The sequence below is a fragment of the Cebus imitator genome, unplaced genomic scaffold (genome assembly GCF_001604975.1).
Source record: "Cebus imitator isolate Cc_AM_T3 unplaced genomic scaffold, Cebus_imitator-1.0 Scaffold144, whole genome shotgun sequence".
NCBI lineage: Eukaryota > Metazoa > Chordata > Mammalia > Primates > Cebidae > Cebus > Cebus imitator.
This window is the reverse complement of record NW_016107459.1, coordinates 2,488,724-2,503,103: the sequence shown is the minus strand read 5'-3', so window position 1 is coordinate 2,503,103 and position 14,380 is coordinate 2,488,724. Positions and strand designations below refer to the sequence as shown.

The 14,380-nt window shown below is 41.1% G+C and overlaps 1 protein-coding gene across 2 annotated transcripts in view; it reads left to right on the top strand.

Moving 5' to 3' along the window:
• The first annotated feature begins 9,951 nt into the window (after window positions 1-9,951).
• Window positions 9,952-14,380, top strand: part of UNC5C (unc-5 netrin receptor C) — a 381,554-nt gene continuing 377,125 nt past the window's right edge. For both annotated transcript variants that reach the window (XM_017542439.2, XM_017542437.2), the window contains exon 1: window positions 9,952-11,264. In XM_017542439.2, the coding sequence (XP_017397928.1) occupies window positions 11,141-11,264 (124 nt within the window). In that variant the 5' untranslated portion in view covers window positions 9,952-11,140. The remainder of the gene's footprint in view (window positions 11,265-14,380) is intronic.

Genomic DNA, 14,380 nt, shown 5'->3' with positions numbered 1-14,380 from the left:
CCTTAGGTGATTTTGCTGTTGTGCAAACATTATCCAGTGTACTTAGGCAAACCTAAATGAAATAGCCTACTTCACATTTAGACTACGTGGTATAAGCCTATTGCTCTTAGACTACAAGCCTGTACAGCATATTACTGTACTGAACACTATAGGCAAATATAACACAATGATAAGTATTTGTGCATCTAAACAAGTACTTATCATTAAAAGACATAGTAAAAAAAATACAATGGTATACTTGTATGGGACCACTGTTTTATATGCTGACTGTTGTTGACTGAAATGTGATTATGTAATACATGACTATTTAATATAACAAGCCATTTATATCTGCGACATTACTAAAAGATTTCTGAACTATCTTTTACAAATAGGTACTTATTTAGTGAATTATAATAATAATTTTAAAAGCTCATATTTATTAATGTTTACTCTATCCAAGCATAGATATTAGTGAAGTACGTGAATGAATTTGACCTATACAACAATATTACAAGGTAAGTACTATAAAGCAGCTATTACTATCCCAATTTATAGACAGGGGCACAGAACTTATAAGCAGTTCATGAACTTTCTACAGTGACAAAGTTAGTAAGGGACAGGGCAGGAATTAGAAGTTAGGAGGCATTTTTGCTCCAGAGTTCATGCTCTGAAACACTTGACCAGTGTAGAGGTGAGCTGGTGCCCCGTGGCTCATCCTCATGTTGAGCTTGCTAGCTCTGCAGCACGTGATTACCACCCATGCCCTTGACTTCTACCAGCATGGAGATCAAGAAGGTTACTGTGGCTTTTGAACAGTGTTGCCTCCTGTTTCCTTTTCCCTAAGGGCTTTTTGGATGTCTCTGACACAAAATTGCCTTCAGATGCTCAGAATGCAGAATAGCTTCCTTTATAAAAATTGTTTTCCAGGGCACATCATGTTGATATCAGGAAATCTTCTCCTCATAATACACAAAGTTTTCTTTAACTTAACTGGAAGTTTCTATAATTCCCTCCCTCTTAAATACACCCCATGGACAGCAATGAAAACAAAGACTTGACTTCTTTGCTCTTGGGAGTAAGGTACTTTGCTACTTTGCATTGGAGTAAGTGATCACGGTTCAAAAATTACTACAATACAATAAAATCCTCCTTGAGAAGCTAGCTAAAAGTATAGAATAGTAACATATATAAGCAAGGAGGCAAATCATTGCAAGGCATTCATTCTTAAAAATATCTAACTTGTAATATTTTCATAAATTAGAGTGTTTGATTGCCACTGAATTCTGCTCCATAATGCGGGGCTGGTTTCGGCTAGTGGGGCAGTGGCCCTTGTGGCCAATTATCTGAACAATTGCTTCCTCACTATTTAACTTCATCTCATTCTTTGGGGACTTGTATTTCACACAGTTCTGTTTAAAATACCTCTGGAAAATGCCCCCTTGAATAGTTGTACTCCATCTTTCTTTCTCTGTATTTTATATTTCTTTTTCTCCAGGTGATGATAAAAATTTACTTCCATTTTTACCTTCTTTGTTCTTTTATTTGTTAACATACCACAAACAAAAAACAATTATGATCAACATAAAGCTAGCTAGCACTAGTGCAACACCTATGTTAAAGAAAATAAAATCCTTCTATTTCCAATTTAAATTAGACATGAAACAAAAGGAACAGCTTTCTAATTTGGAATTGTTGGAAATAATGTGAAATAAACTTACAAATCCCCTTGAAAACTGTACACTTAATTCCTCATTCTTCTTTATTTTTACTACAAGTACAAAGATCAAATGCTTTTGCTTTTGGTTTTATTTAACTGTAAGCTATATTTGGATTGGATTATATATGATGTAATAGCATTGTTTTCCATATAATGGCAGATGATTAACAAGAGTGTGTGGGCTGAATTCCAAAACCATAATTTATGGCATGTTTCTGCAGGATAAAGCACAACACATTTCCAACAATAGAGTTATAAGTATGTTTAGAAAAAAAATTGAAGGTAAAATATTTCTAATTGTAATAATTGATTTAAACTACATATTACAAAATCTTCTTTATTTTTTATTTTACTTTAAGTTATTTATTTACTTTTAAAAGATTTGTTGATTACCATCTCTGTTCCAGGTAGAGTTTTAGGGACTTCGAAAAACAAATAATTTGATCATATATCTAAAATGTTGGTGAGTCATTACAGCATTTCTTGAATAAACTATTTCAAGTCCCAGTGAACACCAGTAGTCCTAAGAAATTAATGTGTCCCACTTACATTTCAAATCTTATTTTTAATTCTTTAATGCCTTTAATTAAGTCGAAGGTGGCTTATTGTTACAAGTAGTTTTTCAGGGTTACATAGTTTATTCTTAATTATATCATGAATATTTAATAACACAAATTTTTCATCCTGTGTTCTGGTAGTAGTAACTGCCATCCCAATTGGGCATCTTGTATATATTCCCTTCACTCATTTTCTGCTTACTACTACTTACATTCAGGCTCTCTCTGCATCTCATCTTGATTGTTAGAATACACTCCTAAATGGACACTCCATGATTTTTCTTCCCACTTTAGTTTACTTTGCACATTGCTGCAAGAAATGGTCATGATACTACCTCATTGCCCAGAGACCTTTGGTCACTTCCTAGTCTATGCATAATATGGGACAGACTTTCTAGCAAACCATGAATCACCTTTCAAAAGTTAAAGCTATCTTCCTTTCCAAATTTTCCTCCCAGCATTTGCCTGCATCCAGATAAATTCAAGTTCAGATCCCAAGCTCACACTAATTTGGTGTAGGCAAGTTAACCCAAATAAACCTCAGTTTCCTCATGCTTAAAGTGAGGTTAACAATGATACCTCCTTTATATAGTATTGTTGTGTGTATTAGAAGAATATTCATCTCTCTTTATACAAAACAAGGTATATAATTAATGAATGTTTGAAAATGTTAACAACTATAATTTATATAATGCAATGATAAGAGCATTAAGCATGATGCTTTCTGGGGTTCAAACTAAGCCACTCAGTATTTGCTATTCCTGTGCTCCTTTTGCTTACCTTGGCTCCCATTCTTTTTCAACCTGAAATACCCTTCTCCCCAATTCAGCAAAAACAAATTCCATTTATCCTTCAAGGCCTGAGTCTAATGTGCTTTCATTTAAGATTTCACTGATTCTTCAATGTGAAGTAAGTGTCCTGTCTTCCCATGTCCCATAGTGATGTTTCCATATCTCTCTCACTGCACTTTTCAGAGTCAGCCTATTTAGTTCTCTAGTCTGTCTTATTTTCTACCAGCTTAGTAGTACTATTAGGGAGATTGTCATTTGATTTATCTTGAGCTTAATCTGAGGATATTATTTCTCACACTTGGCATATTAGATACTTCTTGCTGCAATAGTGCTGCATAAAAAATTAACCCTGAACTCGGTTGCTAAACACAAGTATTTTTTTTTTTTTTCTTGCTTATGGGTCATTGGCTCTGATGCAACTCGGGCTCTGGGCTCCAGACAGCAGCACAAGGCTCCAGGCTGCCCATCTCTCCATGTGTCTCTTATTCACCTTAGTTTGGTGGTTACCTAGAAAATGTTCTAATGTCTTATGACTAATGGTGACAACACATGAAAATGAGTAGATGTATGCAATGGGAGCAACCGGCACACCATAGCACCTCCCCAAGATCATTGTCCAAAGCAAGTCTCATGGCTAAGCCACCGTCAGACAGGAAGCCAATCTGACCCACAGTGCAGTGGGTGGTCCTGCCAGGCAAAGTGCAAAGGAAATAATTGCATAATCTATTAACTGGGAAGGAGTAAAGAATAAAGAATAGTGCAACCTATCATCTTCTGTTCATTGTAGAACAACTTTTTTAAGGACAGGAGTTTCCTGTAATGATCTTTGGAAAAGCAGGTCTGAAGCAGTGAGGAATCATTGAACAAGGTTTTAGGACATGAAAATGACAGTCTTTACATTTTAGAAGGTAGTTATTGGGGGGATGTAGAGAGCATGGATAAGAATGTAAGGGCAAATCATTACGAGACCTCTCGGTAACAAATATATTGTGAGGCTGTAGGGCTGATGATAATGGGATAGATCCTATGGGCTTTTATGTAGTGAAATTGGATGGACTTATGAAATAGTAACTGAATAGGTGATGTGGGCAAAGGAGGGAGATACTGAGAATAGCTCCAAAGGTTATACTAGGGTGGTATCAATCATGTATAGAAAGCCATATCACTAATACTATTCTTCAGGTGATTATGTAAATTAAGTACAATAGACAATGTAGAACATATCTTACCATGATAACATCTTCAGTATAGACATTTCACAAAGCACTTTCACACACCTTTTCTATTCACAGCAACTTTGTGCGTTCATATTGTTTCCATTTCTTATAACAAACAAACTAAAGGGCAAAGAACTTACAGGGATTTCTGAGCAAATAACTTTAGATAAATGGAGACTTGAATTCACGTTTCCTGACCCAGAGTCTTCCCACCATTCCATTAGCTATTCTATTTCTTCCATCTGTAAAATGAGAGAAACAACTATAGTCTAACTTGGCAGATAAATTTAAAATAAAATGAGATATTGGAAAAGCTGTGGTAAGCAATAATTATGATCCCTATCTCCAGTAATACTCTTCTAAATTAGATATTCTATTATTTTCCTCATAGTTTTTATTGACCTTTTCATTGTTTTCTCCCTCTTATAGCAGTTACAACATGCTACACCAATGTAGAAATCACACTGGATTTTATTTATCTCTTTCTTTATTTCTTCTTTTTGTTTTCCTTCTTTCCTACTCTTCCTTCATCCCCTGCATTCTTTCTTCTTTTTCCCCCTTCCCTTTCTTTTTTCTCCATCTTTCCTGTTATTCTTCCTTAATTTTTGCTTTCTTTTTATAAATATTATTTATACACTCCAACTATGAACTCCATGAAACTCTACCTCAGTGCTACACATTTTCCAAATGTTCAGTAAATACACTTTAGTGAACTGAATAATGGAGTCCTTTCTATTTCCCAATGTGATAGAAAACACACTCACCCCTCCCCTATTCTGGAGACTTCAGAGGCTGAGGCAGGAGGATCACTTGAGGCTAAGAGTTCAAGGCTGTCATGCCCTATAATTGCACCTGTGAATAGTCAGTGCTTCAGCCTGGACAACATAGCAAGACTCTATCTCTAAAAAAAGAAGAAGAAGAAGAAAACACTTTCCTTCCTTTTCTCCTTTTAGTTTCTCAGCCAACAATATAGTTCTCCAAATATACCCTCAAATGTCCTGTCTTAATGCCTTTTTTTCTGCGCCTTCCTCTTTTTCCTCCTCTCCAACAAAGTTGTGTCCAATGCAGATGATCTGGCAAACAAGCACAGCACCCTTTTCCTTACCCACTACTCGCAATTGGCCCTAGGGGATCATTTGACAGACCATCAAGGAAATAGAACCTACTTGGTGGACTAAGGGTTTCCAGAAAAGTTATTTGGAAGACATCTAGACTAGCTGCAGCCCTTCAGGCCTGTTCCATCTTCTTCTGCCTGAAAAATGAAACATGACTTCTAGAAGTGGAAAAGCTACCAAGCAACTGTGAGAATGAAAGCTGTACATTCTGGAGCATGGAGCCAAGCCATGAAAAGAGCATAACTGGGCTTCCACAGTGGCCATGTACTGCATACTCTTAGGTTCCTTGTCGTTAGCAATAAATGCATCCATTGTGTGAAGCATAGTATTACTGATACACAAGTATGTGTCTTACATTTAGGGAATCTCCTTCCCAGGGTCTCATAGTTAAAAATGTCTTATATCCTTATATTTCCACAACATTTTTGTCTTTATTTAAAATCCTTTTGTTTATTCATTTATATTCGGTTAGACTGTGAGCCATTGCTGCATAAGGACTATACCTCACATATATGTTTTTTTCTCTAGGGATCCTAGAGTGGAACAACAATATAATAGGGGGAAGTGAAAGTTTTCTGCATTGAATCAAATTGGACTCAATTCTTCCAGTCAGTTAATGGGAAAAGCAATCTACAAGGGGCTGGCTGCTCTTCAGCCCTTCTTAACCAATGCTCTTCTTTTGCTATAGTGATGTGTTATGGCACAAAAGCCTGGAGAATTCATCCTGCTTCATATATCACAGATTAGGGATCTGTTATTTTGTCTGCCCTACATCCATTCTCTTTGGCATCTATTTTTTTGTATTAATCATTTTCCAGGGTATCCTTTTGGGGAATCCTTTATTCCCATTTTCAATCCAAGTTTCCAGTTGGCAAATATTGGCACATGACCCAGGCCATACCATTCAGTATATGCCAAACATCTGGCCATGGAAACTGCCTCAGTTATGAGTATGTGGCCCAAGATGGCCACAGACAGTTATGGCCATAATTCTGTATTTATTCTTTGCCATTTGGAAATGAGTATGTGTTGAGCTTGATAATGATAAAGACAATGTAAATCTGGAGCTGCCAGGAATCCCAGGGTGGAGATTGTAAGCCTGTGAATGAAACCAAAACAGAGGAGAGCATAACCAGGTGATATTTAAATTCATGGGTCTAGAACATGATCCCTCAAATCAGATGGTCACTAGTAAATACTGTGTGTGACCTTGGGCAAAGTTACTTAAGCACTCTGTTTCCTCATTTATGAAGTGGATACAATAATGGCACTTTCTTTCTGTTATGATGATTAAATGAGATAGCACATGTAAAAAGTTTAGAAAGTTCCTGACACACAGTAAGGGACAGTAAATGGAATCTGTTATTACTATGGATATTTCTCATCCATGGTTTTTGAGTTATGTACAGTGATAAATTATCTTTTTGCTTAAGCTGGTTTCAGTTGGGTTTCTTTCACTTGCAACCAAATGGGTCTTATCTAATACAATTAATAAAAAGCATAAAGCCCTAGAGAGTTTTGGTTTATGACAAGTTAAATCTCTCTCTGGGCTAAGGCAGCGAAGGAGGATTGAATCAACTGAATCTAGGCCATCTGGCTCTCCTTAGTTTATGTCTATCAGTAACATTATGTGAGGCCTCTGCACTCCCAACTCTTAGGGAAGGAATTTTCCTCATCACCATCATATTTATTCACTAAAATCTTCTTTCTCCTATGTTTCCAGTTAATCCAGTTAATAATATCCCTAGTATGAAGATTTATTTTAAAAATTACAAGAAAAATATAGAAAGTGAGGAATCAAACATATAAGGAGAAAGATAAAAGAAACTTTCTGTAATTAAAATATATGATCAGTTGTTTTTGATTTAAGCTTTAAACTGGAAACTTTTCCATACTAGCTCCGAGTAAATGAAATTATGACCAAGCAGCCTACATGCTAAATAGCATACTTTTCTTGGTGTAGATTTCTGGAGGGATATGCAGGGGATTTGCATGCTTAATTCCCATTAGCACCTGTCACTGGGATTTATTATCCCAGAGTTAATTCTCCACTCACTGCAGCCAAGAAAAAGAAAGCCCTGGTATATGGATTTAAATGAAGCTTTTCATTTTTCAAGATGAGTTGAATTTCATGTCCGTCCCTTAAACACCTGCAGTATTCCAACCCTAAAAAGTCATATTCCAACACATTTTGGGGGAAATTTTGTCAAAACTTGATTTTGTTCAACAACTAGAAAAGCCTACTCATAATTTGATAACTTGGGAGGGTGAAGAGAGGAAGAAAGTTTAATGAAGGATTGAGCTCAATTTTAAATCCATTGGCTCTTATTCAGTCCTTTCAATATTCAATAAGTATTTATCGTTCACATATTATGTACCAGGTATTGTTCCAGGTTCTAGGTACAGAGCACTGAATGTATTCGAAAAAAATTCCTCCCCTTGAGAAGGATACATTTTATTGGAGAGTATACATACATATATATACATATATATGCACACATATGTGCACATGTATAAAGTAGGTGTTATATGGAAAATCAAAGCAGGTAAATGCCATTTAGGATTATATATTGTTGCTATTTTAGGTAACTTGGTCAGTGAAAACTTCCCTAAGCAGTGACATTTGAACCCAGATCTCGGTGACATTAGTAAGCCTACGTTCAGGAGCCTATAAAACACTGCATTATTTCTCTTGTGAGGAAAAAATGTGCTGATCAACGAAAGTAGGCAGGATGTTAATCCACAAGGCAAGTTCCATCTGTACCTGTAGATAGCAGGAAACTTGCCTGCTGCGTAAAGCTGATCTGTTGCTGGTGTTTTTCCTGTCCTTGGTCTCATACTCTCACTCTGCTCTCCCTTTCCACCTCATCTCTCTATACCACTTCTCAAACCATTCTCCTGCCCTCTTTAGGCTGAATTTCAGTATTTAACTACATTTCCTCTCTTAATCTCTTATTCTTTCTTTTAAGCAACTAATTGCACGTGGTATCTGTCACTGAGTAACTCAATGCCCCAAACAGGAGTAGGTGACAATTTCAACTTTCTTTAGCTGTGCTAGACTTTGAGGACTCTTTCTATTGAGGATTTTTGGCAGGAAATCAATCAATATTGATTGAGTACCAACTATATATCAGGCTCAGTTTAGGAGCCATGGACAAAGGGAAAATCTCTGTCTTAAAAGAGTTAAATTCTAATTTAAGAAGACAGGCAATAAAATTGTAAATAAACAACTTTTGTATGTTGTTGATGTGATGGCGAGTATATGTGGAGATTTCTTAGTATTTAAGCTGTTGCCCTTCTTCATAAAATTGTACATATAAATGTAATAATCCCTTCTCATGAAGCCATTCTCAAAGTAATTGACAAGTTATTAGTGACCTCACTATACCATAGAATATGGTAGCCACCAGCCACATGTGACCATTTAAATTAAAATTAAATAAAAGTTTCCAATTCACACTAGCCACATTGCACGTAGCCACATGTATCTGATAACTACCACCTCAGAAAGCACAGATATGAACATGTTCTTCATTGCAGAAATTTCTGTTGAACAGCACTAGTCTAGCTAGCATAAGGCTAATGGGAATTTTTCATCAATGGTAAGAACAGCAATTAACAATTTTGGTGTCAGGCATTTTACATGAGTTTAACTTACATAATCTTCAAAAACCCCTGTGAGATACTTCCTGCTACTAGACCCATCTTACAAATTAGGGAAGAGATGCACCTAGCTTTAAAGTTCAATATCAGTCAAGTAGTGAGAAATGCTAAGAACTGAAGGCAGATTGTCTGGTGCCAGCACCTACCCTCTTATCAAATATCATGATGTGTTGGTATGGAAAAGATGAAAAAAGTAAAGAAGAGTTTTGTGTGGCAGAGAGAGCCTCCATAGAAATAAGAAGTGGCCAGTTTTGTCAATGTCTTTGGCAAATACCACCTTTTTGGATATCTCTGATTCATCCAAGACAGGCTTATTGCCTAGATGAGGCTGTGTAGGCAGAATCATGGAATGCTAGCACTTAAACTTTGAAACTATCAAATAAAATATTTCACAAATGAAGAAACTGAGACATTCACAGGTTACCTGACTTACCCAGGGTAATAGAGTCGTTATGACCACAGCCAAAATTAGACTGCAAGTTTCCTGCATGTGTGTGTGCATGTGTGTTTACACATGGCCCCCTTGGCACCAAGGACATAAAATTCCCTGATGTATTATTTGTTAGTTTAAAGATACACTAATCTTGGGAAGTGGTTTTCTTCTTCCCAAAATGCTATGTGTTGACTTTTTAATAAATTCGCTTTCTTTTTGTCTAGTCTCTTTTTCTTTTACCCACCCAATCTTGCATTCCTCCTTTATCATGACAACAGGGCTTCACAACCCAGTTACATAGACTATTATTTCCTGTTGAAAGGTAAAGAAATTCCTAGCAGCTCGAGTTCTTACACACACTACTACAAATTTGAAAAACATATTATAGGCTCCATCATCACTTTGCGTATCTACGAATTTTGTTGTGCATTTTTTTCCTAAGAGTGTTTCTCCCGGTATTGCCTCACCACCCTTGCCAGCCACCAAGATGCACGCAAAGAAAGCACTGTTGCGGAATGAGTTTTCATCGAGCTTTTAGTTTCTGTTCCACTGCAAAGGAGTCACATGCGCTTAGAACATAAAGCAGTCTGACTGGCGCTGACAACCCCAAGACAGCACCCGGCTGGGGCACTGCAGAAGCTTCTTGCCTTCTTCTCCAACCAAGCAGGACTTCAGTTCGAGCCCGCACCCGGCTTCATCAACCGCAAAGTAGAGCGAGTCCAGTCCCAGGGAATCCGGCTCAGGCTTTGCCGGCGCGGTGAGGAAGGTGGCAGGCGGCAGGCTGAGCTCCACTGGACACAGCCAAGTGGCCCGGGGCGCGCCCTGTGCACTCCCGGCGTCCGGGTCTGGCACACCGCGGGAGGCAGGCGCGCTGCCACTCTCTGCCGCTGCTTCTTTCCCTGGTCTCTCTAGCCTCCGCTCCAGCGGGCAAACCCACAGCCGGTCTCCACCTTCCGCCCTGGGCGCTGATCTCCTTCCAATCCTTGCTTACATAAGGCAGGCGGGCGTGCTCCACAGCCGGTTATTCCCCAGCGGAGTTGGGCTGCGCCCTCTACGCCTCCTTGGCGAGCTCCTTTGCGTACCCGTGAGCCCTACTCTACGGTGTGACCCTCCTTGGCCACCCAGCAGCGACAGCCAGGGTATCTCTCTGCCGGCGTGAGAACACTGAGATTGGAGACCAGGGCGCCTGACGGTGCACAAGCTTCCTCCCTCCGTTCCCTCCTCCTCCCACTTCCCCCCACCCCCGCTTCAACCCCCACCCCCACCCCCACCCCCAGTGCCTGTGTGTGTTCCTCACAGGCGAGGGGACCCGGAGAGCAGTCCACACTCGGCGCGCGGCGGAGCAGCGGCTGCTCCTACTGCTGGGGGGAGCAGCGGAGGTGGCCGCCTAGCGCCTCCCTGGACTTCCCAAGTGGGGGCAGAGCAGTCGCTCGCGGGAGACGTCAGTTAGAAGGCATTGGGAAAGAGGGACCTTCAAACTCCTCCTCGGCGTCTCCTCTCCTCCCGCTTTGGCCCCTGCCCTTGGAGAAAGTGGAGTGTGGCGCTTGGTTGTCGTTATTTCTTCGGACTGCTTCTCGGTGCACGGATTCAGCTGCTGCCCAGTGGGGCTTTCCGCTGTTTGCGCGTCTCTCTGTTCCCCCCTCCCCCGGCACACCTCTGTCTACGATGAGGAAAGGTCTGCGGGCGACAGCGGCCCGCTGCGGACTGGGACTGGGATACGTGCTGCAAATGGTGGTGCTACCTGCCCTGGCCCTGCTCAGCGCCAGTGGCACTGGCTCCGCCGCCCAAGGTAAGGGGGTCCGCCAGGCTCCGCGGCCACCTCCCTTCGCTTCTCCCTTCCCTCCTTCCTCTCCTCCTCCCCAGTTCTCCTGACTTCCTCAATTTGCCTCTTTGCTCTCAACTGGAAACCACTCTAAATTCCACTTTCCCAACTAGTCAAGAAGCTATTATTATTATTATCATTTATGTTTAATCTGTCTTCCGAGATGGGCACGGATGGATCAGGGACGAATGGGGTGTGTACACGCGTCTGATCCGTCTCCATACATTTGGGAGCCTGGGGTGTCTTGTGCCCTTTCAGCTCCGCACGCCCACGTTGTTGCATATTGTACAGAGAGAGGTTTGGAGAGACTCGGTGCGGGTAGCTGTGTGACATGCCATAGTGCACCCCGAAGCGCATGAAGCGCAGAGGCTCCCCGCGAGGTGCCAAGGCTGGGATTGCAGAATCTTCACTGAGTCTCTGTGCACACCAGACCCCGAAGGGCTCTCTGCTAAGGAAATGTGTCCATTACTGCCAAGGACTCTAAAGCACCGATCCCCCTCGCCTGCCGCTTGAGGGGCTGTAGATAACACACAGCCCACCCGAATCTGCGTACCCGGCCGGAGGCAGGCCCGGGGTGTGCATGTCTCTGCACTCATACATACCCCCCCTTCGTGTCTGCCTCCCACCAGGGGATGTAGAAAAGAAAATCCCAGAGCTCTGTGGGACCCAGCTGGTTGTTCAAGCCAAATCTGAAACTCCCCGGCGTAACCGACTAGTTTATAACTCTGATGTTTTAACTTAACAACTGTGAGCTTTAACATAAGTGACCGGGGCCTTGCGCAAAGCCGGGATGGGAAGAGTGTGGCCGGGAGTTGGGGAAGGGTAAGGGAGGAGGAGAGGCTCCGGAGCTGATCGCCTGGCTCCCTTCTTGTCCCCCTAGTTTGAAGTAGTAGCAGCAGCTCTTAGCTTTCCAAGCCCGAGAAGCTGACTGAAAGGGAGCGGAGAAGAAAGAACCAAGGCTGCCCCTCCGGGGACTTTCTCGGGTCACCTGGGCCCCAAAACTTCTGGCCAAGCCCAGCTCCTACCTGGGTCTCTTCGCCCAGCTCAGTGGTGATAGCTGGCTCAGGCCAGGCAGCTCAGCTTTTCCTGGAAGAGGAGAGGGTTTAGGAAGCTTAGGAAGCTTTCGGAGGCAATTCAGGGATTCTCTCCCCAGTCTCCGTTACTCTTTCTCCCAAACTTGGAGAGTAGGGGGCGGCTCTGAGGTAGCCCCAATTCCCCGGGCGACGTTCAGACACCCTAGGGTTTCCAGACAGTATTCCCTGGGATCTTAGAGAGGCTCTGGGGATGAGGGTGTTGGAAGTGAAGGGGAGCGCCTAGCATAGGCGAGTGTGGTCTAGGTGGGGAGGTAAGTGATTAGCAAGGCTTTGTGAATTAGAGATAGCTTCTTCGGAAGTAAATTTTCCTGCTGCCCTGCTAAGTGGCCATGCTCATAAATCCTTCCTTCTCTTCTCACCAGATGCCTCCCATCCCCAAGGTTCTGCTCTGGTTTTCATATGCACACCTCCAGAGTTCATCTGTCTGTCCATTTAAAAAGGAATCGCCACTGAGAATGATAACTTGTAGATTTCCTAAAATTAATACGAAGTTCTCAGGACACTAGCCAAGGATGCTTAGACGGGGTTGTTTGGAAGCTTAAGTGAACAACCTGATGAATAGTCGTGGAATCGACCGCATGACTCCCTGTGGAATTTGCCTGCTGTTACTGGGCACACAAAGGACTGCGCCGTGGGGGTGGGTGGTGGGAGATGGGGACAGGACACGATGAGAGAACTTTCTGGGAAAAGGACAAGTTAAAGTCCCCAAAGATACCAAACAGGAGATAGGATTCCTGCTGAGAACTTACAATAACCAAATTAAAAAGACTGGGTAGAAAAAGGATCAATAAAGATAAACAGGAGATTGTAAATGAATTAATATTGAAAGAAGAAGGGAGAAGAGATTAAAAGGAAAAGGTCCTTAGGATAGACTGTTTTTCTCTTGCACTTTTTATAGAGTAGGCAAGTTGAAGACTGGGGACTGACTCTCATCTTAAGACGAAAAAGAAAATATACTATGCTGGGTGTGTGCATTTCAGTGCAGTTCTTGTCCATTTCGTTTATTTAGTTCCTTTAGTTCTCGATTAGTAAAATTTTTGTTTGAATCTTATGGTCTGTAAAATGCACTATTCTACCACTTTTATCTTTGTTATCCTCCATGTTCTAGGCATACCAGCTCTTCCTGTGTTGTCTGTTAGATATCAAAGGAAGGATAAAGCACCAAACTCCACTATCAGCTACTGTCATCATCACGGCACTACATTACCCCAGCCTGTTTATCTTGAGCCACTATTAACACTTTCCTCACAGAATCACACATTTTATAAATGGTCTGATGGTCAGACTCCCTTTTCCTTCTTATTTTTCTTCTTTCTCTTTTCCTTGGACTAGGACACTAGCCCATAACCTCAAGGTATGATTTCCTTGTGGTGATGACTTAAAAATGGAATTGAGCTGTTTCTTATGAATGAAAGTCCATTTGCAATTAACATGGGAGAGTTAAGCACTTTACAATGTGAATGAGGTTTTTATTCTGTTGTTGAAGTACTTAAAATAAGTATGTATGTGTCTTTAGAGATAATCAAGGAAACAACAGATACTTAAGATAAAACCTAGAATAGCCATTCTTTGTGAGTGTACTGAGTTTTGTAGCTGTGGTTTAGACAGCAGTTATTTTAAATAGGTCCTTGGGAAATTCTCTAGGCTTTAGGCAACAACTTTCTCCTTTCTGGCTATGCCCTAATTGTTTCATTCAGGATTGCTGGGAACTCCTAGCTCCAGGGAATTTGCAGTGTTTCTGACTTCCAAGAATGAAAGATTTTACTAGTACAAGGCAGTGTGTGTGTGTGTGTGTGTGTGTGTGTGTGTGTTCAATGTGCTTCTGAATTAGGATTCTCCTGGTTTATAATTGCATTTTATCTGGGCTACACAGCATTGATGTGCTGCTGATCTAGCACCAACTAGTGTTATGAGTGTTAACACCACCAAACTCAGGACAAAAAATTACTGAAGTCTCTAATCAAATTGGGATAATTCTCTATTATCTTA